Source organism: Phyllostomus discolor, chromosome 6, assembly GCF_004126475.2.
Source record: "Phyllostomus discolor isolate MPI-MPIP mPhyDis1 chromosome 6, mPhyDis1.pri.v3, whole genome shotgun sequence".
NCBI classification, from domain to species: Eukaryota; Metazoa; Chordata; class Mammalia; order Chiroptera; family Phyllostomidae; genus Phyllostomus; species Phyllostomus discolor.
Genome location: NC_040908.2, coordinates 119818874 through 119845537, shown reverse-complemented (window position 1 = coordinate 119845537; position 26664 = coordinate 119818874). Strand labels below are relative to the sequence as shown.

At 41.4% G+C, this 26664-nt stretch overlaps 2 protein-coding genes across 3 annotated transcripts in view; one reads left to right on the top strand and one right to left on the bottom strand.

Annotated features, from left to right (window-relative positions):
• Window positions 1-6929, bottom strand: part of XRRA1 (X-ray radiation resistance associated 1) — a 58130-nt gene extending 51201 nt beyond the window's left edge. The window contains exons 1-3 of one of the 2 annotated variants that reach the window (XM_028516389.2): window positions 6682-6929; window positions 3773-3828; window positions 987-1084 (exon numbers count right to left, since the gene is read on the bottom strand). In XM_028516389.2, the coding sequence (XP_028372190.1) occupies window positions 987-1080 (94 nt within the window). In that variant the 5' untranslated portion in view covers window positions 1081-1084; window positions 3773-3828; window positions 6682-6929. The remainder of the gene's footprint in view (window positions 1-986; window positions 1085-3772; window positions 3829-6681) is intronic. The other variant, XM_036028813.1, reaches the window with a different exon arrangement.
• Window positions 6930-6976: 47 nt separating this feature from the next.
• Window positions 6977-24763, top strand: SPCS2 (signal peptidase complex subunit 2). Its single transcript, XM_028516410.2, has 5 exons — window positions 6977-7129; window positions 13874-13957; window positions 14515-14675; window positions 16843-16977; window positions 24116-24763. The coding sequence occupies exons 1-5, from the start codon at window positions 7013-7015 to the stop codon at window positions 24300-24302; spliced, it is 684 nt and encodes a 227-aa protein (XP_028372211.1). The 5' UTR covers window positions 6977-7012; the 3' UTR covers window positions 24303-24763.
• Window positions 24764-26664: the final 1901 nt, after the last annotated feature.

Below are 26664 nucleotides of genomic sequence, written 5' to 3'. Positions count from 1 at the left end.
GTTGTTCTCAGAGGACTAGGGAATATGCCCACATATACTAGCACATGTGGACACACATGACTTTATTTCTCTACCTGTCCATCTGTGTGTGTGAGGGGGTATGGGTATGAAATCATGAATTCATACTGAGAGCTGCATGGGAGGGTTTTAAATAGGCAGGCTGCCGGAGAAGTTCTCTATGTGAAAAATGAAATCACTTGAGAGAAGAGGGGAGGACAGACTGGAGGAGGTGATGCTTCCAAAATGCAACGTACGGAGTGACCAGCAAGTCGCTTCATCTAGAGCACACAAGGGGCACTTCTCCCCTGCTCCACTTTTTCAAAGCAGCAAACCCAATCCTGCGAACCCGTCCGTCTTCGGCAGTGTTCCACCTGCATGGCTGTGCTCAGCGTTGCGAGGAGGCCCTGCCGCAGAACAGTTTCTAACTAGATAAAAGTTTGAAAAACTACTTAGTAGAGTTAAGCTTAAGCCACTTTATTTAGGAGTTTGGTGGAATATAACCAAGTTGGAACTAGAGAGAGGAAGAAGGCTCATAAGGGACAATGGGTACTGAGGGCTGGAGTAGTTAGACGTGTGCAGGAAGCGGGAGAAGACCTGGGCTGTGTGGGACGGGAAGAGTTCGGATAACTGGAACAAGGGCTGAAATGTTCTGGTCAAATAAAAAAAAGTTATGTGAAATGACAGCACTATGGAATGGGGGCATAAATAAAGGAATGGGGTTGTACACAGGGTAAGGGGAGGTTAGCGTCTGAAGACAGAACAGCAGGTGGAGAAGGATCCAGCAACGAGAAGTCACTGAACAGACGGGGACACAATGGTTAGACATGCACTTTAGAAGGCTCCCCGAGGCTGCTGGGGGAAGACAGGCTGGAAGGGATGGGATTGCGTGTGGCAAGGAACAGAAGTCAAGTGGATGGAGAAGAAGACAAGGACATGAGACGCAATCTAAAGCAGGAGGCGGCTGTGAGGCCAATATAGCACCTGACCTTCCTCCGGTGTCCGAAGCAGATTTTTGGCTGGAAAGCAGTTGTTCAGGAAAGGCTTCCCGTCATCCAGCTTATAGACTCCCGAGGAGGACATCTCCCTGAGAGCCGAGCAAAGAAAAGGAAGAAGCAGAAGAGTGAGAAGGTGCAGCATTGCTCTCTCATCCCAGCGTGGCTTGCGAGTCCCCCAGGGCCACCACACAACACACATGCCCCTCTGAAGGACTAGAGGTCCACTTCCCTGCTTCAGACATGGGCTGGCCTTATATGAAGAGAGAGACAAGGCCTTGGGGTTTTGGGTTCAAACTAATCCTAACTCGGTGGAACACTAGCAAGAGCATTACCTTCAGGCTCCGGCAGATGTGGTTTGAATACTGGCTCTGATTTTCCTTGCTCTGTGAGTGGGAAAGTTACTCTATTCCTCTAAGCCTGCTCCTCACCTGTAAAATGTGGGTAACACCTACCTTAATACAGAGATAAAAGGATCGAGTTAGAATGGTGGTGCCTTGTACATATTAAGTGCTCACTGGTAATGTTATTTGTTTTAGCAGAGTTCAGGAAAGAAGGGGCTCACGTTTCAGGTGAGATGATAGGCAAATAATGAGATTTGAACTGGATAAGTAGGTTTTGAGGAGTGAGTTGAGTTTCCTGATAGAAAGATAAGCATTTTAAAGAGAAAGGCCACAGCACATGGTGGTAGGCATGCCTGGCACAGTGACAAGACAACCTGACCTAGGAAGGGGATGTGTGTCTGGCAGTCTTGGACAATATTGCTGGAAAGGAAGGATGGTGTCTGCTCCTGAAAGGCCTTCAGTGCCAGGCTAGTAGCTCAGGCTGCACCTTGTAAGTAACCCGGAGCCATGGATGATACCTGAGCCGGGGAGAGCCATGAGCCAGGCCGTGCTTCACAAAGACCAACCTGACAAAACTGCTGCTACGTGAAATGGTATTCCATTAACTGGTCGCGGAGTCACAAAAAATCCAGCTTAGAAATACTGTTCAATGTCTGTCACTGCTTTCATTCATTCAATCTTTCATCCTCTCCACTTCTATCCAACCCCACCCCCCAAAACACTGCAACAGTCTTCTGACTGGATTCCCACTGAGCGGGCAGGCCAAATATTTGAGCCTAGTCTTCAAGGCTCCTGGAGACCTAATTCCTAACCCTTCCAGCTCCAGTCTGCCCTGCCCGTCAGGCTTGCAGGATCATTTTCTGTCCCTAAGACATACCACTCACATTCAGTTTTGCCTGCCTTTGTTCTTAGTGTTCCTTTGGCCCAAAATAGCCTTTTTGATCTTGTTTATCTGGTTACTTTCATCCTTTAAGATTCAGCTCAAATACTACATCCTTTAGGAATAAATCTCTAACAAGAGATACACATTTCTTAAACCTTAAGCTCTCAGAAATTTGAGATTTTTCATTTAAGAGATCCAGCCATTCCCAAATCTGCTTTGGGACAGCTTCAGACAACCTGAGGCAGCTGAGGTTTGGGAGCCTATAAGCCCCTGGCCAGTGGCAGGGACACCATGGGAGGAAGGCAGGACCTGGGACAGTGGGTATGGGAAGAGTTCAGTAAAAGGAAGGAGCGGAGGGGGAAGCTGGGATCCAGTGTCCCCAGGAAATGTTTCCTGGAAGTGACAAATGTGAAGAGTAGAGTGTGCAGTAGGAAGAACAACAGATTTGGAGATAGGAGGCTTAAATCTGAGTCCAGTTTCTACCATTCAGCTGAGTGACCTTGAGCAAATCGGTTCCTCTCTGTGTGCCTTAGCTGTCTCACACAGAAAATGAGGACTAAAACCTGTGCCGTAGAGCACTGTAGAAATTAAATAAGGTGAAAATAGAAAAAAAAGCTTCTTCTGAGACCCAGTCCAGATGCTACCTCTTCCACAAAGCCTTCGCTGGACCTTCCTGTGGGGTGAGACTGCTGCTGTAGCTAAACCCTGGAGAATCTTTGTCATGGATGGAGCCTTTCCACCTTCCACAGCTACTATCAATAACACCCTTGAGGGGGCTCCTCCAGGGGTCTATGAACCCCTGTGTCTGGACCCACGTCTGATTCACTGTCTCTCTCCCACCTTTGGAATGCTCATAGGAAACACCCAATAAATGTATGGGGGCCAAATGAAGGTAAAAATATGGTGATATTCCCAGGGCCCAAGAGTTTTTATACATATTTCTGAGCTCCCTAATTAGACTCTAAGCTCCATCTGAAAGACAGCATCTACGATGTTCATTTCTGTGTTCCCGTCTCCTAACACAGCAATGGCACATAATAAATACCATAATTATTTGTGGAATAAATGAGTGATGTTGATTTCTTTGGTCCAACATGGGGCACTCTGAAATTTCTGATCCTTGACCACCGGAAAAGGACTGGAGGCCCCTCCTGTGTGTCCCCATGACAACCCCTAGTTCTCCTAGTGTAGTACTTAATTATAATTGTTTGCTCCTCTTTCTAATTTCCCACCTGCTATGGGAACTATGATACCTTATTTACCTATGTAATGCCACAGCCTAGTATAGAGCCTAGAACTCACTAAAAATGTGTTGGGAAAATGAATGGATAGATGGGTAAATAGGGAAAGATCAACAGCCATTCAGTCAATCTGTCTTTTAGGAATCTCTCTTGTGACCAACCACACTTGTATGCAAGATTAGTGAATGAATGAATGAATGAATGAGTGAATGAGTGACTAACTGGCTGGGAAATGCTAGAGATGATGACTGTTGGAGAAGGCTCAAGTAACTTACGGAATATAGGAACCTTGCTTCTAGTCTGTATACTTACTTGATCTTTGATCTTAGGAAAAGTCTCTTGACTTTCTTTTTTTTTGGTTTCTTCACCTGTAAAATAGATATTATACCCTTTCTTAGCCTGTCATTCAGAGCTCTTGACCTTTCTCATTAATTATATTCTATTATTACCCTTCTGCTCCAAAATGTCTCAAATAAGGCCTAAAAGAATACCACAGGACTAAAAAGCTGAGAAGTAGGTTGATACAGATGTAGAGATAGAGACAGAGACATAGACGGGAAGGTGGAAGAGGAGAATAATTTAATGACATTGGGGTGGGGCTAGAGTGCTTAAATAAGACATGCAAATGGAAAACCAATAAGGAAAGGATCAGTTTATATAACCATTTACGCAAAATAAATGTTATGCACAAAAAAGTAGCAAAGACAACATTGAAAGATAAGATACAATCTGGGAAAAAGATATTTGTTATGTATATAACATAAAAAATAAATCAGACTCAGCTCATGGGGGCATACGGACCTGCACACAACTAATCATAGAAATTCCAGTTCCCTATGAGGAAAACTAGGTGAGAAGGTGTGGATTTACAACTAATGGTCTAGCAAGGGCATATACCCTCCAGGTCACATTGCCTAGAAAGTAACCTAAAGAGAAATATGAACTTTATCTGGATGGTGGAAAAAAGAAGGTCCAAGTTCCAGACTTAGAGGCTGTCTGCCTGATTAGCTTCAACTACTTCTGGTCTCTGTCTTAAACTTGAAGCACGTAATATCAGTCCTAGCTCCAAATACATGCACACAAATTCTTCTCATCTGCACACATTTGCTTGTCCCATTCCTTTGGCCTATCACACTTTTCTGCCCCTCTACTTTGCCTGGCTCATGCAGATGTTCATTCCTCAGGCTGACTCTTCTTTGTTCTGCCACCTCAGGCCCACCTCTTAATGGAGGCACGATGCCCCAGTGTATTATAATGGTCTGCTTAACTGCCTGTGCCCCACTCCAAACACCCCTAACCCGGGCTGTGAGCCCCTCTACGGCCTGGATCCTACGTCTCTCTATCCCCAGCACCTCATACAGCCATTGACTAGGCTCAGTGAGTGTTTACTGACCCAAACTGAACCACAAACATAATGCTATGGAGAAGAAAGACATGAGGATGAAGGAAGGTTCCACAGAGCAGATGACATTAGAGCTGGGTCTTGAAAAATGAAAAGTTAGAAAACATGAACAACCAAAAGCTACAGGGGCATCAGAGTGGATTGCTTCACAGAGGTGAGGAAACTCACCTAATATTATTTAGTGATAGTTACCAGATGAAGGCTATTCATCGAGACAGGTATTTTGACATTTTTGTTCAATGAAATATCCCCAGTGACTGCTACATAGTAAGCACTCAAATGTTTGTTCAGTCATTTGGACACTTATGAGAGGGGTTATGGGGTAAAAAAACAAATGGTGCGATGTCATAGAGTACAGTATAGTACAATCCTATCATGCAACAGCTCTTGGTCGCCAGAATAGGAATTCCATGAAAGTAGAAAACAGGTCTGTCTTGATCACCCTCTATGCCTTAGTAGAGCTCTGGATAATGCTGATGTTCAAAAAATTTTGTGGGAAAGAAGTAAATTAATAAAAATCTAGACTACTATTACATACCCTGGGTTTTGATGTTTACAAAAACCTGGCTTCTAAATCAGCTTCTGATACCTGTTATCTGGCCTTGGGTAAATTCCTTACTTTCTTCATCTGACAGGGCTGTTAGGGGGCTAAATGGACATCGAGATGCGCTACACACACAATAGAATATTACTCAGCAATAAAATGAATGAGCCCTCTTTTTCAGAGCTGCTTATGACGGCGGCAGCCATCTTCTACTCTGCCTCATGGCTACCCTCAGATCCCTGGTGAAACCCAATATCATCAATAAGAGGACCAAGAAGTTCATCTGGCACTAGTCAGGCTGATATGTCAAAATTAAGCATGACTGGCAAAAACTCAGAGACACTGACAACAGGGCCTGAAAAAGATTTAAAGGCCAGATCTTAAGGCCCAGTATTGGTTATGGGAGCAACAAGAAAACACAGCACATGCTGCCTAGTGGCTATTGGAAGTTACTGGCCCACAGCATCAAGGAACTTGAGGTGCTTCCGCTATCCAACAAATCTTACAGTGCCGAGACACTGTAAAGCCACTGTGGAAAGAGCAGCCCGGGAGGGGCTCATCGGAGTCACCCATTGCAAAGTCAGGCTGCTCAGCGAAGAAAATGAATAGAAGACAGCTTATGTGCACATTGTATTTGGGTTAATAAAACTGTAAAATTCTGCCATCTGGCATTTCAAAAAATATATTAAAAAATAAAAAAGAATGAAATCTTGCCATTTGAGGCAACATGGATGGACCTAGAAGGTATTATGCTAAGTAAGTCACAGAAAGACAAATACAGTGTTTCACTTATAGGTGTAATCTAAAAAATAAAACAAACAAAAGAGACTCATAGACTCAAACTGATGGGAAAGGGGAGGGAGGATAGGTGAAAAAAGTAAAAGGAAATATAGTCAATAATATTGTGATAAGTTTGCAGTGACAGATGATTCCTAGATTTAGTGTGGTGATCACATTGTAAGGTATATAAATGTCGAATCAATATATTATATGCCAGAAACGAATATCGTATTACATACCAACCATACTTACATAAAAAATAAATGAATGCACATAGGACACTGCCTGGCAGACAGTAGTCACTCAGTGAACGAGTTCTCCATAACACGAAAACATTATTAACAGCTAAGATGACAGTCACCAGAGAGAATAACTGGTAAGTGCTGTAACAGGACTAGAAAAGGATGAAGAACGAACTCCTCACATCCCTTTCGAAATTCTAAGTTTGGGATGGAGGAGACTCTAACTCCTCAGGCAAACTGTTTCCAGCCGCACCTGCCTCCGGCGTCTCTTCCGCCTCCGAGGCGTTCGCGGGGGCGACGTCCCGGTCTGGTGGGATGCGCGCCTGCGAGATTTACGGGGATTTCGGAGCCGCTCCACAGTGGCGCCTGCCAATACCCCTTAGTAACCGCGACACGGCCGCTAGCTGTGTGGGTAGCAACCGGCCGCCGGAGCTTCTGAGTACTACAAATCCCGGCAAGCCCTGCGGCCACTCCTGCCAGCAACCTCACGTCAGCGAGGACTCTACGCGGCGCGTCAGGACGTCGGCTTCAGCCAATCGGCTTCAGACAAGTAGAAGTGGGAGGGCAACGTAGAAGCAGTCAAGATGGCGGCGGCGGCAGCTGCACAGGGCGGGAGAGGTGGTGGTGGCGGAGGCAGTAGTGGGTCTGGCAGCGGCTCAAGCTGCGGGACAGGTAGTAGCCGCAGCGGCTTGTTGGATAAGGTGAGGAGCCATTTCTTGGGGACAGTCCAGGCCAGTGGGGGCCCGGGAGGCGGCCATCCCACCTTTCCGTCCCCGCCCCCCTTTTCTTCACAGGTTTCTTAAGGGAGTACTGGTCTGGTACGCCATGGGAAACTTAGGGGCGCTTGCTGTCTGCTCTCTCCGCACCTCAAACCGGTCTCTTTCCTCTTTAGGTTGTCTTTCTCGGAAGTGTTCCTGGCCCTTCGTGCCGGTCACCACAGCTTCTTACGATAACTTGATCATTTCCACATTTTCATGGGGCCATCGCTTTTCCTCGGTGGTGCTGGGGGTTGAATGTACCCATTTCACTAAGGGGGCAAACTGAAGCCCGAAGGAATGTAAGCAGCAGTTGGAAGTCAGTAGTCCCCAAACTCCCCGCACTCATGCGTGTCGCTACAGATTTCAAATTACTCTTTAGTCTTTTTCTTTTTGAAGTTTTTAGGCACTTTATCACCATACTCCGGATACTGAACTTATGTATTGACTTCCCCTGTTGGACTGACAGGAAGCCTTAAAGATTTTTCTTTTCTCTTGCTATCTTCACCCTTCCCCACAACCCCGCTCATTTCCCCCTGCTTTCTGCTTCCAAGTGTCCTAGGTGAATTGAATTCACTAGTTTACCGATTGTACCTGCTTGCCTGTTTCCCTCTCTTCCCGTCCATATATATATATTCTAAACTGCAGTCCTAGCAACAAGGGTTTAAAAAAAAAAAGGAAAACTATGTTCTTGCGTTGGCCCTTCTTGTCCTTGCATAGCATCTTGGAAGAAACATTTGCATAGAGATCTGTGATCTAGCACTGATTCTGTCTCTAATTAGCTGAGTGACCTTGAACTATGTTTGTTGTCTTTACATCTTGTTTCTTCAGCTGTGAGCGGAGGGATTTATCCTCAATATACCCTAACGTCCCTTCCAGTTCTCTTATTGTAGGGCCCTGGGCCAGTTTGATGAGAAATGTTAAGCACGTGGCCTTTGATATAGTAAATAATCAGGATTTTTCACTTTAATTGAAAACAGCTTTCAGACTTACCTATGTCTGACACTCGGTACGTACTTAAGAAATGAATACATGGTCACGTTGAGGAGTCCTGATCTTTTTGCTTCTCTTTTTGGGTGTCATTGGTTTTGAATGGCATGGTTCTGACACTCTTAACTCTTTTTAAGGGACATGTGTTGGGGGGGGGGTGCAGTGGTAAATTGTTCCAAGCTTGTGAGAGTGTTGGGAACTGATGGCCATTTTCATACACAAATCCTATTTTCCTGCTGGGTGAACACCTCCCATCCTGTGTTCATCCTATCCTATTAACAGCTTTTGTTCTTCCTTTTTTTTTTTTTTTTTGACTTATCACCAGCAAACATTAAGCATACATTTTGCCAAGGTACTGATTACTGAAAAGCATATGGCATCATTAATTCCCATGTGCGATAAATGCTAGAGAATTCAGAAGAGGAACAGAAGGGAACTAATGTGTTAACTAAAAGAACCTGGATTTGGGGGTCATAAGATTTGAGATTTGAAGTAGCTCTGCTAACCTGACTCAGCTTCCCGTTCTGCACCTGAAATGTTAGGGTTTTGGGGAGAATCAAATGAGACAATATATACTAACGATCTCTGTAACCTATAGTGTCTTCTACAAATGTGTGATGGCAGAAGAATAAATCAGGAATCCCACTGTCAGAAAGTACTCAGTATTGCTGAGTATAGGACAGGGGGTATAGGACCTAGAATACTAAACATAGAAGTATTTGATGTATTCAGTTGTGTACTTTTTACAGAAGTTCAGATGAGAGAGAGACAATTATCTGTGAGATCTAATTGATAAAGGACTACTGTCTCCAGGGTATTACTTTTTGTCTAGAGTGGAGCTGGAACCTTTCTTTGGAGGAGAGAGGGAAGTCGTACACCAGTTAATGTGCTTGAGCAAAGGTACACAGATGGTGCCTGATGTTCTAAGAAACCTGCAGTGGCAAGATTGAAGAGGGCATGGATTGCTTGAAGTAGGAGTAGGAAGCTGTTGAAGGGTTTTGAAAATTATTCAAATAGTTTAGAGAGGTGAAAACTAAAAGCCATCTAATAATGCCTTGTGCCATAGTAGTGTATAGGGTTTAATGCAAAAAGAAAGACAAGTTTGAGTTCTAGTGCAGCATGTTAAAAGCTACGTGGCCTTGGACAAGTTACTTGGTATTACTGAACTCAAATTTTCTTACGTAAATATTGTGGATGCTCATATATACATATTACAAGTCTGTTGTAAATATTAAATTGTATAATATTGGTAAATGTTCTTTGTAAAGGGCTATAAAAATAGAATGATAAGGTGATAAGAACTCCCAACTTGAATAGCAGAAATAAATAAAAAGGCCTCACAAAGGAGCACTTGACAGAATTAACCAAGAAGTAAGATGGAAATAAGTCAGGAGCTGTTTAGGTACTTTCTCTTGGAAAATTTCCTTTTGGCCTTACATTGAGTTGTTCCCCTTCTGAATTCTGTAGCATTTATGACACATGGGAATTAAGCTGTCACTTAATGTGACGTATTATCTTGTGTTGTTATACCAATTTGTATTGGTCCAGTTTTCCGAGAGGTTCTGGAAAAAGTACTTGGCAGTATTGAATTAAGCAGAGAAAAACTGAGTCTTCAGGAACAGCCTTAGAAGATGGTGCCTCTAATTGTGTGAAAACTGAGGATGCTGCGGAAGAGAACATGGGGGGAAATGTTATCTTCAGTGGAGCAGGATCTGAATGAATTGAGAAGCTCTCGCTTTGTGGGAATGAAAGGCTGTTACTTTACAGTGTCTTTAATTTGATTTGTCTAGATGTTTTGGAGGGTTTTATTTTATTTCCTGCAGCTGTATTCACTTGCCATAAACAAATGTAGTAAAAAGATGCAAATATGCTTGTAGCTTTCCCTAAGCAGATGTGAATTTCTGTTCTTATGAAACTGACTTTAAGAACAAAGCAAATCCAGTTTCCTGATCTTAAAAATAGATATGCAAATATATTCTTCTAAATTTCATCACAGAATAACTTAGATCAATGCAGTAAATAATTTTGCCCAAAATACATCACAGTATTTTGTTCTACATAGTAGGTTATAAAGAAAAATTGCTTGTTTAATTTGTTTTTGGCTATTAAAATTAATGTGTTGTATTAAATCATTCCTTCCAGAAGCTACACCCAAATCCTTTTAACCTGTTACCTAGATCTCTGTCTCCTGACTGGATTTGTTTTGACTATTAAAATGTGGTATGAAACCATGCTTTGTAGAAGCTATATCCAGACCCTTTTAACCTCATAGCTGTATTTCTATCTCTTGGCTGGACTGTCAGCTTCATCTTAAAAGTCAAGCTTTTATATCTTAGTTGAGAACATAGGGTCTGGGGCCGGGCCATGTGTCTGCCTTGAATCTTATCTCTGCCACTTACCAGGTGTGTGTTCTTGGGCAAGTTAGTAAATTTGATATATCAGTTTCTTTATCTGTCATATGGCAATAATTATAGTATTTGCCTTAAAAGGTGGTGTCTGGCACATAGTAAGTATTCAACAACTATGTGGTTATTCCAGGCTTTAGCTTCCTTAAACAAATGTTTTTTATAACATGATATAGAGACAGTGTACGTTAGACCATCTTAGGGTTCTAGTTAAAAATACAGACTTTTGGCCCTGGCTGATGTGGCTTGGTGGATTGAGTGCTGGCCTGCTAACCAAAAGGTCACCAGTTTGATTCCCAGTCAGGGCACATCGCTGAGTTGTGGGCCAGGTCCCTAGTTGAGGGAGTGCAAGATCAACCAATTGATTTATCTCTCACATATCGGATGTTTCTCTCCCTGTCTTTCTGCCTCCCTCCACCCCAAAAAAACTAAATAAATAATTTTTTTTATTACAGATTTTTAATACAGATTTTTGTACCTTATTCCAGAGCTGAATCAGATTTTCTGAAGGTGGGGCCTGGTCATTTATTTCCTTTACAATTTAATAGTTATTTCCAAGTTGAGAACTACTATCCTAGCTGACTTTTTAAATTCCTCTGGTTCTGACGTTTTAAGATTTTTTTTGTTGATTTTTAAAACTATTCTGATTAATCAGTAGTGGTTTATCTAAAATGTTTATAATGAAAAGCCCTGGAAGCTCGTCTATCCCAGCCTCCTCATTTCATAGACATGGACACAGTTGGAGATGGGAAGATGAAGCAACTTGCCCAGGACCACACAGTGAGTTATTAACAATCCAGAACCTGGATTCCCCAGTTCTTAATCCAGTTCTCTTACCTTACTTAGTACATTGGCCCCCGTTCTGGAGCAGGCTGCGTTCTAGCTGATGTAGTGGTGGAAAGAATGTCAGTTTTGAGGTAGGAAGGCTTAGGCTTACACCTTGATTTTGTTACCTACCAACCATGTGTCCGTAGACAGGTCACGTGTCCTCTTCTACTCTCAGTGATTGGTGTCTTAGACTTTTGGGTGGTACGCCTATATCCTGACCCAGCTCAGACAGAGACATGGACAGTTTCATGGCATTACTATGAGTGTGTGTGTGTGTGTGTGTGTGTGTGTGTGTTTAAAGAAGCAAGGTGCTGACTTTTTAACATTGTGCTGCAAACTAACCTTTAATAAAATCTTAAAACTCTTTTTTTCCCATTATTTTTTATTTTAACATTAAAAACTATTTTTTGTCAAAGGACACTCAAAAAAGTGAAAAGACAAGCTATAGAATGAGAGAAAATATTTGCAAACCATATATCTAATAAGGGTCTAGTGTCTAGACTATATAAAAATCTTATAACTCAATAATAAAAAGTCTCATTTTAAAAAGAATAAAGGATGTGAATGGACATTTCTCCATAGAAGATATGCAGATGGCCAATAAGCACATGAAAAGATGCTCAACATACTCGAGAAATGCAAATCAAAACCACAATGAGATACCATTTCACATGCACTAGTATGGCTATAATAAAAACTAAAATGTTGGCGAGGTTTTGGAGAAATCGGAAACCTCTTACATTGCTGCTGGGAATGTAAAGTGAGGCAACCACTTTGGAAAATGGTTCCTCAGAAAGTGCAGCGTAAACTTACCATATGACTTGGCATATTCCAGTTCTAGGTATAAACCCAAGAGAATTGGGAATGTATGTCTGCCCAAAAATGTGTGCACAGATAATTGTAGCAGCATAATTCACAATAACCAAAAGGTGGACACAACTCCAGTATTCACTGACAGATGTATGGATAAACACAATGTGGTAAATCCATGCAGTGGAACACTTGGCTATAAAAGGAATGAAGTACTGATACATGTTACAACATGGAGTCAGTCACAAAAGGCCGCTTATTGTATAATTCCATTTAGTATACAAAATATCCAGAATAGGCAGATCCATTCAGAGAAAAAGTGGATTTAATGTTTGCCAGGGCTGGAGGGCGGCAGGGAAGGGAATGACCGCTTATGGGTATGGGGTTTCTTTCTAGGGTGAGGAATGTGTTCTGGAATTAGTGGCAATAGTTACACAACCTTGTGAGTATAATTGAAACACTGCTGAATTGTACATTTTAAAATGGTAAGTTTTATAGTATGTGAATTGTATTTTAATTTAAACTCTTTTAAAATACAATGGTTTTGAAGTAACCTTTGAAGCTTCAAATTATTATTATTTACTGCTTATTCACCATCATGTCACAGTGATATCACAGAAGTTAATAATCTCCATCTCTCCGGGTCCCTTTTTTTGGCTGTTGCCTGTACCATTTCTCTGCTGTGACCTCCCTCTTGTCAAATCTCAGTGGTAGTTTTTCATATTACTTGACCTTCCAAAGAGATAGCCAGTGTCATGGCTTAAATATCATCTATAGGTTGAAGTCATCCACATTTGTATTTACAACCTGGACCCAGAATTACATGTCTAACTGCCTACTTGCTATCTCCACTGAGATAGCTAATTATAAATATATGATTAATATATAATAATTACTGTTATAAATGCTGCTGTTCTGTAGCCTTGTGTATTATTTCATGTCTATGCGGATAGAGAAATATTCCCAGAAATGGAAAGTTGAAGCCAAGGTGTTAAATTGACTTTCATAGGTGGTGCACTATTTTGAATTTCTGCCACCAGTGTGTAAGACAATCACTTGCCCCTAAGTAGCACAATATTTGGTAACCTTTCTCAATCCTTGTAGGTGAGGAAATTGAGCAGGGTTTGTCTGAAAGTCATATATGGTATAACTTGGTTTTGAATTCACAATGTTTTTTCCAACAAACTACACTGAATTTTCCTATAGTAAAACATAGAAGTTGTTAGCGGGCAAAGATAGATTCATGGAGACCACCTTCATTTTGTTACCGTCTGAGAGTCTGTGGATGTGTATTTTCTGAGTTTCATTGTCACAGAATGAAAGGATGACCACCCGGAGATCTTTTCCATACTCATATTTGGGTAGACAAGGGTGGGATATGTGAGTTCACACTGTAGTCTTCTGTAGCCCATGTAGGTGTTCTGGTTTGGGGCTTGTAGATTTTGACTTCTCACCATGGAGTCTGGCAACATCGTGAGTGCCACCTGATTCCCGTGACCCTCATCTCCTTCACCTTTGTTTCTAAGTGTTTTGGCTTTTAGCTGTCCAACATCAGAAGACAAGAGTAAATGATACTTAAGGATGTTCTTAAGGAAGTAGTTCACTTTCAGTAAGATACCATGTCTCTTGGTGTACAACTCTTCTATTTGTTTTACAGTGGAAGATTGATGATAAGCCTGTAAAAATTGACAAATGGGATGGATCAGCTGTGAAAAACTCTTTGGATGATTCTGCCAAAAAGGTACTTTCTTGAGGTGGAGGTCTGTTAGCATTGTTCAGTTGATGGCTCAATTGCAGGCTTTTTCTTCTGTCACTTGGAATGACCTTAGTTTTCAGTCTTAGGGATTGAGCCAGAAAGCAGTTTCTAAATCTTTACAGTGTGTGTAGGGGAGCTTGTGGTAAAATATAAATTAGCTACCCCAAGTAATTCCTCAAATTCTCTAATGTTTCCGTTTCAGAAAGCTGTTAATCTATTGTTTTTGAGGTTAATGAGCCAAGAGTAGAGAAGGTTGAGGAAACATAAGAGATGATGTGACTGGTCATCTCTCCATTTAAAAAGGGAAAAGAAAATTTTAGCTTCATCCTAGGGATTAAAAAAATATTTGAGAAGTTGATGAACTTTTTCTCTGGGATCCATTGTAAACAGCTTGAATATTTTTGTTTAGAGTGGTAAAATTCTGACTAGAGAACTACTTGGCAACTTACATGATTCTACTGTAGCTTTATCAAGGAAATTAAGAATAAAATTTCAAGGAAGGAAACATTCCTGTTAATTTCATTCCTTGTTCTTCTCACTAGGTTCTTCTGGAAAAGTACAAGTATGTGGAGAATTTTGGTCTAATTGACGGTCGCCTCACCATCTGTACCATCTCCTGTTTCTTTGCCATAGTGGCTTTGATTTGGGATTACATGCACCCCTTCCCAGAGTCCAAGCCTGTTTTGGCTTTGTGCGTCATATCATATCCTTTGTTTGTGCTTGGGTTTGTTTTCTAGTGACTGTCTTAAAATCTCTACTGGTAGCCTCCCTGTTCCCTACAAGAAACAAACTTTGATCTGAGGGCCTGCTAATGTTAGAATTTTACGTTGTCAGCTGTGGTAGTCTGTAAATTTATGTAGTGACTATCACTAATATTTAGATTTAATATGGTTATTTTATCTTTAATTCTATTTAGTTATTAATATAGAGGTTATAATCCAAGTGTAAGCACCTGATAGCCAAACACAGTAATGGTGATTACCCAACCCTTCTAGTCCAGAAGTTCTAGTCCAGAACTTCTCGCATTAGACCAGGTTGCTTCAAGCCACTCATCCCAGGATAGTAGGAAAAGATCAGAATTTGGAGGTTCAGATCTGTGTCAGGTTTCCTTGAAGCTGAGGGGCTAGACTGGGAGTTACTGAGCATGACTTACAGGTGTGGCTTATATGACAGCGGAAGTAAGAACCGATTCTGGAGCTAGGGGAACCTGGGTTTGAAATTCAAGATGTTTTGTGATCTTGTTCTAATAAGAACTTAACTTTTTTGAGACTGTTTGAATACTGCTGACTTATAAATATGGGTAATATACACTCAGAATTATTGTAAAGATTAAATGAGATATTATGTAATGTGTTAGATATGTAATCAGCTCTGAAATGTTTTCTTTCCCCTATCTTTTTTGTGATAAATGTAGAATCATGTTTGTTACCTGCCCAGCTAATTTCTCAAAAAGCTGAGTATTACTTTTATTATGCTATTACTATTATTACACAAGTAACACGTTCATAGTAACAGTTTTCTTGTGGTTTCTACCCCTTCCTCCCAAGTCAGTCTGTATATACTGTGCTTTTCTTTTTAACTTACATGTGTCGATGTCCTTCTGTATTAGAATATATAGGTCTGCCTCATTTTTAATAGTCACATAGTGTTTTTGAGTACTTGCTATGTGCCATTATTGTACTAGTTGTTTAAAACAAATCATTTTGGTAGACAGTTTACTTTTTTTTAACAGTATTGCCACAACCTGAAATATTTCTAAAATCTCCATTTTGGGAATTTTTCTTCTAAGGAATTTAGCAAGCCATTTAATAAAACAAGTCCTGATCAAAAATGGTATTACCCATATTGATTTCAAATCATAGTTCTTAGACTTGGCATCTACACATTATCCCATTATGAATTTTTCACTATTAAGGCAGTTCAAAAGAATATGCCATAGGTTCTGGAGACAGTTGTCAAAATAATTCCAAAGAGGCTGGAAGAATGAGAATATTATTACAAATATGGCCTCCCAAGAGAACTAACTACCTTGATGGAATTTTATTTGTTTGGTTATATTTGTTTAAAACAAAATAAGAACTTGCCATTTTTATAGTCTTGTCAGTTTAATATGTAGTAGTAATGACTACTTTTATAAATGTCTTCTGTGTGCTAGACACTTAAAAATAAAAAGTCAGTTTTATCTCCATTTTAGAACTGACAATTAAGCCTTGGTAGGGGGGCAGGGATAATTTATCAAGGTTACGTTGGTTAAAAGCCAGAATTGGAAACTAAGGCTGCCTCACTCCAAAACCCATATACTTTGCACTATACTTTCCTGCCTCAAACTGTCATAAAATTTACACAATGTATAAAAGCTCTTATGCCAATTTCTGGTACATAGTAGGTTCTCAAAATGTTAGTTAACAGTGTCAAAAACTGAATATAATAATAAGCTATATGCATATAGGAAGTAATTGTTCTTATAGTAAACTATAATCTGAAGTCACTTACCTTCTCTTTTAACGACCCTTAAAATTGGTCAAGTCCACTGTGATTGTTAGTTTTGTATTTTATAGAGAAGTAAGCACAAGTTTTGACAAGTCTGTGTATGTTATCCTTGACAGGAAAGATGAGAGCTGGTTTATGCCCTGTTCCCTTTTTCTTTCTTCTTTTTTGAAGTATTTCCCTTTGAAATATTCTAACCCAAGAGAGCCTTGCGTCTCTTAGTACATAAACATAAGGATGAAAATGAAATAGCTAAATTTCAGTGTTTTTGCAGCAAGACAGAACTTTTATTTTCAGTAGTTTTGGTAGCCCTTGCTTGTCAGTTCGTGTTAGGTCTCTTTGGTGTCAATGTTTGTGCATTTTCCCCTTAACTTTATTCGAACCTATTTTGTGATGATGGGGATCCTGACCATTTATACCTCATACAAGGAGAAGAGCATCTTTCTCGTGGCCCACAGGAAAGACCCTACAGGAATGGATCCTGATGATATTTGGCAACTGTCCTCCAGCCTCAAAAGGTATGACTGTCCTCACAGATTCTTAATTTCTGGTGTTGAGTCATTTCATGGTGTTAATTTCCTGGGGGTTGAGTCATTATCAGCAACAGACTATTGTATGCCTACTGTATGCAGATCATAGTACTAGTCCTATAAAATGAAGAAAGGTATATGAATGATCTAGGAAGTTTTTCTGAGCGTTGCAGTTCTGAGCTTGCAGTATCACAGATATGCTCTGAGGATAAACTCTGGGAGAAGGTACTTTGATGGAAGAAGAAAGAATGATTCTCTTTTTCCGTGTGGCTGATTAACTGAGTCAGGGTGCAGAATTATAAAGGCCAAAGGTGTGAAGTCAGTCATTGGAAGAGCCCCATTAGCTTTCATTTCTTCAGTGATCCTGAGCGTACTCCATGCAGTCAGGAACCTCTGAAGCAACGTACCAGACAACTCAGAGAAGGACAGTTCAGTCTGTTTCTGACCAGCAGTGACTAATGTCCAGCTGACAACAGGTTTTTCCAGGATTCACATTTCAGCTCATCTCTTTCCAGCTTTAGCAGTGTCAAAAATAACTTGTAGAGTTGTTGGGAAGATGAGGTATTGGTTATAATAATAGCAAATATCTATTGAGCATACAGCAGGTATTGTGGTAAGTACATGATCTTACATAAACTTGAGAACAACTCATTTCATAAATAAGAGCACAGGCCCAAATGGTTCAATTAATTCTTCCAGGGTCATACAGCTCAAAAATGAATTCTAGTGGGCATTCCAACCCGTGCCTGAGCCCAGAATTCATGCTTTTAGTCACAGTCCTAGGAACACATGGTACAGTTTCTAGCATATAGTAGGCTCTCAGATTATAAGTACAATTATTCACAAATACAAGCATAAGTACAGCATCAATGCCAAAAAGCCTCTCATTACCAGCTTGTGGAGATGCCGTTGAGGAGGGGCAGCCCTTCATTACCTCTTCCTGGCAGGGTCCCTAGCTGCCCTTTTGGCCTCAGCCATTCTAAATCTGCACCCTGTGCCAGGCCATTGAAGTCGGGTTGCAGTATTCTAGACCCTAACAACATCTTGATTTCACTATGTTTGTTATGACATGTGTTTATTAAAACAGCTTCATTGAAATATAATTTGCATACCATAGAGTCTACCCATTTAAAGTGTACAGTTCAGTGCTTGCTAGTATATTTACAGACATTTGCAACTATCACCTCATTTGGCTTTAAAACATTTTCATCACCTCAAAAAGAAAGCCTGTACCCTTTAGCTATCATCCCCCTAACTCCCCATTCCCCACAACCTTAAGTAACCACTAATCTACCGTTCTGTCACTATAGATTTTATTTTGGATATTTCATATGAATGAAATGTGATTTTTTTTGTGACAGACTTTTTCACTAACCTAATGCTTTCAAGGTTCATTCATGGTGTAGCATGTATCATATTTTATTCCTTTTTATGCTGAATAATGTTCTGCTGCATGTATATATCACATTTTGCTTATTTATTTATTTTTAATATATTTTATTGATTATGCTAGTACAGTTGTCCCATTTCCCCCTTTACTCCCCTCCACCCTGTACCCCCTCTCCCACCCACGTTCCCCCCCTTTAGTTCATGTCCATGTGTCATACTTGTGAGTTCTTTAGCTTCTACATTTCCCGTACTATTCTTGCCCTCCCCCTATCTATTTTCAACCTACATTCTATGCTACTTATTCTCTATACCTTTTCCCCCTCTCTCCTTGCCCCCCCCCCCCGCACTGCTAGCCCTCCATGTGCCCTCCATTTCTGTGGTTCTGTTCCTGTTCTAGTTGTTTACTTAGTTTCTTTTGGTTTTGCTTTAGGTGTGGTTGTTAATATTTGTGAGTTTGCTATCCTTTTACTATACATGTCTTTTCTTTATCTTCTTTTCTTAGATAAGTCCCTTTAGCATTTCATAAAATAAGGGCTTGGTGATGATGAACTCCTTTAATTTTACCTTATCTGAAAAGCACTTTATCTTCTCTTCCATTCTAAATGAGAGCTTTGCTGGATAGAGCAATCTGGGATGTAGGTCCTTGTCTTTCATGACTTGGAATATTTTTTTCCAGCCCTTTCTTGCCTGGAAGGTCTCTTTGGAGAAATCAGCTGACAGTCTGATGGGAACTCCTTTGTAGGTTACTGTCCCCTTATCTCTTGCTGCTTCTAGGATTCTCTCCTTCATTTTTACCTTGGCTAATGTAATTATGATGTGCCTTGGTGTGTTTCTTCTTGGGTCCAACTTCTTTGGGGCTCTCTGAGCTTCTTGGATTTCTTGGAAGACTGTTCCCTTTGTCAGTTTGGGGAAGTTCTCCTTTATTATTTGTTCAAATAACTTTTCCACTTGTTGCTCCTCCCCTTCTGGTACCCCTATAATTCGGATGTTGGATGTTTAAAGGTGTCCTGGATGCTCTTAACCTTTTCTTCGATTTTTTGAATTCTTATTTCATCATGCTTTCCTGCTTGGTTGATTCTATCTTCCTTCTGGTCCACTGTATTGTTTTGAGACTCAGATTCCTTTCTTTCACTATTGGCTCTCCTCCGCGTATCTTCCTGCATCTCTTTTATGGTAACCTGCATCCTTTCACCTAAATTGCGCCCAAAGTCCACCAGTTCTGTGAGCTTTCTGATCACCAGTGTTTTGAACTGTGCATCTGATAGATTGGCTATTTCTTGGTCGCTCAAAAGGATGAGTCCTGGGGGACTGATTTGTTCTGCTGGAAACATGTCTTATGTCTTTCCCTGTCTCTCCTATTATTTTATTTTTTTTCCCCCGGTCTGGTCGCTCTTTGGTGGGGGGCGGAGCCTTAGGTGTTCACCGGGGCTGGGCGCCCCAGTCGCTAGATTGTGACATTATATGTGGGGACAGGGGCGGGAGCGGGGATGGGAGGGAACAATGGCGACAGTTCCATTCTCCTGGACTCAGACACTTCCCTGGGCTTCTGGGCTGCGAGCTCTGCCCTGGTCCACAATCGCTGCCCCACTGGTTCCCCCAGCCGCTGCTTGCGTACTCCGGGATCACCGCTGCGTTCTTGTGCCCCAGGTGGCTGTCGCGCCAATTTTGTGCCAAATTTCCCCCGACCTCCGAGAGCCACCGACCCGCGCCAGCCCCGCGCCCACTCGGCTCATCATCCCCTACCAGTCTGGATATATGGGTCTACTTCAACTTCTTGTCTGTCTGACTTCCATTCAGATAAATCCTCTGACAGTTCTGAGTGATTTTATTATGACTGTAGATTATTGTTGTTCTATTCTTGGTTGTGCGAGGAGGTACGGTGGGTCCACCTATTCCTCCATCTTGCTGGAAGTCCTGATCCGCCGATCCATTTATTAGTTGATGGACATTTGAGTTGTTTCCACCTTTTGACTATTATGAATAATGTGTCTCTTAACATTTGTGTACAAGTTTTTATGTGGTCATACGTTTTCATTTCTTAGGTAGTATATTTAGGAGAGGAATTGCTGGGTCATAATGGTAACTCTTTTTATATTGCTTGAGGAACTGCCAGATTGTTTTCCAAAACAGCCGCACCATTTTACAGTCCCACTAGCGGTGTGTGAGGGTTCTGGTTTTCCCTATTCCCTGCTGATTTTTACCAGCTGCCAATTGCTGGTGCCTGTGGAGGGGAAATGTGCTGCCTGTGTTCCTTCTCATTGCAGTTAAATATAGACCCTTCTCTTTCCTTGAAGAAAGCTCCGGGTTCATTGGCCCTTTCTCTAACACGGCTCTTTCCAGAAGTCTTCGTGATTCAGCATCCTACTAGATGATTATTCCAGTACTTTGGCCTCTCAGTTTTCCTTCATTTTGGTGATTACCTTGTTTTGTACCAAGTCTTAAGTACTTATTTCCTTGGGCATACATTAGACTTTGCCATTACTGATAACTAATTACCCTCAGTAATTTCACTTTTAAGTATCTCATTCTCTGACCACTGCTTCCTATTTTTCTGGTTTTTCTCCTTGTAGTTCTCTTGTCCTCATAATTTGTCAGCCCCATGCCTGCTACCTTTTCACTGTCCTTCTTCCCTTCCCTTTCTCTTTATCCAGTTTAGATTCTGTGTCATTTCTGTAATGTAGTTACTCTCACATGTCTCAGGGGTATCCAGCCTTTTGGTGTCTGGGTCACACATTAAGTACATTGTGACACTTAGTCACAGATAAAATATCATAATGTTCTAAGTAAATTTACAATTTTGTTTTGGGCTGCGTTCATAGCAATCCTGGGCTGCATGCGGCCCGCAAGCCACAGGTTGGGCACCCCTGGAGGCTCTTGCATATCTTTTTCTCTATCTTCAAACCTCCTCTCCTCCTCCTGCCCCTTTATTCTTAGCTGCTTTTGTTCCTGAGAAGATTGAAGTAACCAGAGGTCTTGCTTCATTACCTGCTCATCATATTCTGCCTTTTTGACTTCCTAGCTGAAGCCTTCTCTCCACTTCTCCACTAGATTCTTTTTTTCCGGATGAAATTTTTATTTTTATTTTATTGTTGTCCATATTTTTTCCCCTATGCTCTCCTCCCAGCCTGTCCCCCACTCCACCCCCTCCCCACTCCCAGAGTCAGTCCCCACACTGCTGTCCTGTCCATGGGTCATTCATGCATGTTCTTTGACTAGTCCCTTTCCCTTCCTTGCTCCATTATCCCCCTCCCCTCTGGCCATTGTCAGTCTGTTCTGTGTTTTCATGACTCTGGTTCTATTTTGCTCATTAGCTTATTGTGTTCATTATATTCTTCTTACAAGTGAGATCATACGGTATTTGTCTTTCACTGACTGGCTTATTTCACTTAGCATATATACTCCAGTTCCATCCATGCTGTCACAAAACTCAGGAGTTCCTTCTTTCTGCTACGTAGTATTCCATCGTGTAAATGTACCATAGATTTTTTTTTTTGATCCACTCATCTACTAATGGGCACTTTGACTATTTTCAGCACTTAGCTATTGTAAATTGTGCTGCTATGAACATAGGGGTGCACTAGTTCTTTTGAATTGGTGTTTGAGCATTCTTAGGGTATAGTCCCAGCAGTATCCCCTAAATTCTTACCCCTTATCATTCACTTGATGGTTTTCTTCTGTATGGTTCTTTCTGGCATATAAACAAGCTGTAATTTCCCCAACCAAAAAAAAAAAAATGTTAGCCCTGGCTGGTGTAACTTAGTAGATTGAGCATGGGACTGTGAACCTAAGTGTCACTGGTTCCATTCCCAGCCAGGGCACATGCCTGGGTTGCAGGCCAGGTCTCCAACTGGGGGCATGCGAGGGGCAACCACACATTGTTTCTCTCCCTCTCTTCTTCCCTTCCCCTCTCTCTGAAAAATAAATAAATAAATTCTTAAAAAAAAAAAAAAGACCTTGAATAGCAACAGCAATCTTTAAAAAAAGATGTTTTCTTTCCCCATATTCTGCTCACACATTGTTCTCATTTCTGTGCCCTGCCCCCTTTCTTCTTCTCCCATTATCTCCTGATCTGCTGTGGTCTTCACTCTTCTTTCCTCATCGTACTCAACCTGTCAGCAGCATTTGACACAGTGGATTACTCTCCTTGTCGCACTTCTCTTTTTTAACTAGGCTTCTAGGATACCACAGTCTTCTAATTTTCTTCTTGCGTTAACATCTGTTCCTTAGTCTCTGGTAATTCTGCATTATCCTCTTCCTCTATATTTGAAATGTGACCAGTGCTTGTTCCTAGCACCTCTATGTTCACTTACTGTGTACGATCTTACTAGACTTTAAAGATTTTAAATACCAACTCTATGATGAAGATCTTTAAATCAGAATTTTCATCCTAAATTTCTACTCTGAGCTCCAAATATATCCCTGCTTTCTGTTTGACACTGGATCCTAATGAGCATCTCAAAATTAACACATCCAAAACATAACTCTGCTATCCCTTATTTAAACCTGCTTTTCTTTTCTCAATAAGTGGCAACTCTGTCCTTCTAATTACTTAGGCCAGAACTCAGGAATAATTTTGACTGCTCTCTCAACAGTCCTCCCAACAAATTCTGTCAGCTCTCCCTTCTAAATATATTCAGTGTGCTATTTACCATCTCCACTGCCACCCTCAGCCCTCAGTTAGGCCACTGTAGTAATGTCCTAGTGGACCTCTGTGGCTGCTCTCCCTGTCTAGTCTATTCCCAGCACATCAGGCAGAGCTGTCCTTTTTTTTTTTTTTTTTTAGGGTTTTATTTATTTATATTTAGAGAGAGGGGAAGGGAGGGAGAAAGAGGGAGAGAAACATCAATGTAAGAAACATTGGTCGGTTGCCTCTTATACATGCTCCATCTGAGGACCTTTCACTTTGTGGGATGATGCCCAACCATCTGCACCACACTGGGCAGAACCTGAGTAATCCTTTTAAAACTTAAAGCAAATCAACTCAATCCTCTGCTTAAAACCCCACTCAGAGGAAAAACGAAAATCTTAAGCATAGCTTAGAAAGCCATACTTACATGTTCTCTGTCCCCTCCATACTTGTGTCCACACATCCCTGATCTCCTGTGGCTTTATCCTCTCCTGCTCATTACGTTCTTTCTCATCGGTCTCTCTCCTTCCCACATTCCAAGCATGTTCTTACTTCAGGACCACTGCATTTGCTCTTCCTCTGCCTGAAACATTCTTTTTTCAGGTAGTTTGTTTTCTTACCTTCTTTAGGGCTCTGCTCAAACATCAGCTTATTGAAGCCTTTCCTCCCTACCATATTTAAAAGAAACATCGTATTTTCTTGGAAGACAAAGGAGAGACATCTGGTCCAATTTAGGAAAGCTTTCCCAGAGAAGTTTATGCCCTGGTGTTAACAAATGTGCATCACTCAGTGAGGTTGGAGAGAAGTGTCTACTAGGAAAACTCTTCTAGCATAACAAATGTGAAGTCCAGAGGTGAGAGAAGATGCTCTGTATGGTTTAACAGTCTACAACAAGGTGAAGGAGGTGCACAGCAGTTAGATCAGGGAAGATACGGGCACACCTATGAGTCAGAATGTGTGTATCTTGAAGGTAGTTAGCCACTGGAATTTATTTTTTTTTAAGAATAAATCTTTGTGTAGTCCTCTGAGTCCTGTTCTTTGAAAATACTTAGTTCTCTGCTATTACTGGTTGAATTTCTGTGTGGTTTTTAATTTATTATCTTTGCTTAGGTTTGATGACAAATACACTCTGAAGCTGACCTTCATCAGTGGGAGAACAAAGCAGCAGCGAGAAGCTGAGTTCACGAAGTCCATTGCTAAATTTTTTGACCACAGCGGGACACTGGTCATGGATGCCTATGAGCCTGAAATATCCAAGCTCCATGACAGTCTTGCCACAGAAAAGAAAATAAAATAGCCAGTTCTAAAAACAGCCATCTTTTTGAAGGAACATGCAGAATCAAGGGTTGAGGGGGGAAGAAGCAGAGAAAAGTAAGAAATGTTAAGTGTTCCTGTTTTGTCCTGAAATTTAGTCCATTCTGGATAAATAGAGTTTTGTATCTGAGGTATGAGAAATTGTAGCTCTGATATCTAGCTATAGCCCTCTTGGTATGTTGATTACATTCTTCTGATTTGCTTTTCTGGAAAAACATTTTTGCTAAAAATCGAACAGACTTTTCTCCTTCCTGTCTAGCAGTATAGAATAGCTTCGTGCCATGCAGCATTGAAGACTCAGTTTTTAAAATTGGATGCTTATTTTATTTTGTTAATTCCTGTTTGAATAGCTGTTTCCCTTAATTTAGGATACAATTTCTTGTGTACATCTTCACACACCATTTTTTTTGTGGTGTGCATATCCCTCAATTGGGGTGAATTAGGGAAAAAAACAGCTTTTTCATTTGTTTAAAACAGACCTTCTGCCTGTTACATTTTTGTGTGCTCTTAACCAGTTAAAGAAGCCAATGACATTTTTAGTTTTACATTGTTTATGTTTTTCTCTAGTATATCACTGTTGATTTGCTGATTTGTTTATGTTCTTTATTAAATGCCATTAAAAATTTTTTTCAATAAAAGGAAAGGTGTGAAAATACAGAATTTTCGATGGATAGTTTTGATGGAAGGAACAGAGCAGCAAGTGTTAACAGTCTTACTCTACTGTAGGTTCCTTTCATTTCTAGGCTGTTTGACTGGTCAGAGGCCCCTGAGAACCTGTAGTGAGGACTGGTAGCTTTCCAGTGATAACAACAGTGACACTTAGCGCTTACTTTTGTCAGATAGTGTTCCAGGTCCTTTATGTGTATCTCACTAATGCTCACAACAACCCTAAGAAATGGGTACCAGTATCCCCATTTTATTGCTTCAGAGAACTGAGGCACAGAAGTTGAGTACTTTGTCATTCAGCTAGTGATAAAATGGATTTCAACCTGGGTAGTCTGGCTCCAAAATTGTGAGCAGCATCTTTTCTAGTATTTTCCTACTGTAGTCAGAGAAGAACTGGGCACTTGTCTAGATCCTGTGACCTATAGGAACATTGTCCCTCTATCCTTATAAAAGTACAGTTCTAGCTGAACCTAGTACCTAAAACAGTATTCACCTTATAAAACATCATGCTTATCACATTTTGTTCTTTGACTTGAGAATGTTGTGATAATTGGAATTCTGGTCAAGATGGCGGCATAGGTAAGCACAGCTTGCCACAACCACATCAGAATTGCAACTAAATATAGAACAACCATCACTCAGAACTGTCAGAAGTTGACTTGAACAGAAGTCTGACAGCTATGGAATTAAAGGAACTACATCCAACCAGACTGGTAGGAGGGGTGGAGAAGCAGAACGGGCTGCTCCCGCATCCATGTAGGGTGGATAAAAATTCAGGAGGGATGTCTCAGGAGCGAGGAGTCCCAGCTCACAGCAGGTTCCCCAGCCCAGGGTTCCAGTGCCAGAATGATAAGTCCCCACAACTTCTGGCTGTAAAAACCAGCAGGGACTGAGTCAGTGGAAGAAACTTCTGGAGTCCCAAGCTGTTCCCCTTAACCCACGTACAGACTATTCAGACTTACTCCCTCTGAGCTCCAGCACTGGGGTAGTAGTTTGAAAGGCATCAGTGTCATACAGGGAGGAACTGAAGTATCTGGCATCAAGGCAGGAGCTAGGGGACAGCTTTCTCCCAGACAGAAAGGCAGGCTGAGGCCATACTCCTTCCTGAGTCCTCCCCTCACAGAGCCACAGAGTTGGCAGATGGGTGCCATATGTGAGACTCCATCAACCAGGTTAACACTGTTTGCCCCATCCTGGAGATCCCCTGAGACTCTGTTCCCCCCAAATTATGGGCCTACCCAAACAGCTCATTGTGACTTTTTCATATGAATGGCTAGTCTTGGCTCATGTTTCACAACTTCCCAAATTCTCTCAAACAAGCAACAGCCAGCCTTGGTGAACCCCTCATCCCTGTACCTCTTGCTAATAGGCTTCAGGCCTGGTACTAGAAGCAGCTAGCCTAGATTCACAGCTTGGCTTTGCCTGGGAATCTCTAAGCCCAGCACAAGTAGCAGCCATCTCAGATTGCTTTATACTCAGGCAGGGTGCCCTGGGTAAAACACAGGTGGGGGCTGACCTTGGCCTGTACCACCCAGAAAACCCCAGGGCCAGCATACCCAGGGGACAGCTATGGACCATGTCAGAGCATCACCACCCTGCCCCCACACAGCTGATCCTCCATAGAGGGCAGAGGTTGGCGATCAGTGGTCACAGCCAGTTCTTGCAGGTGAGTGGCCTGG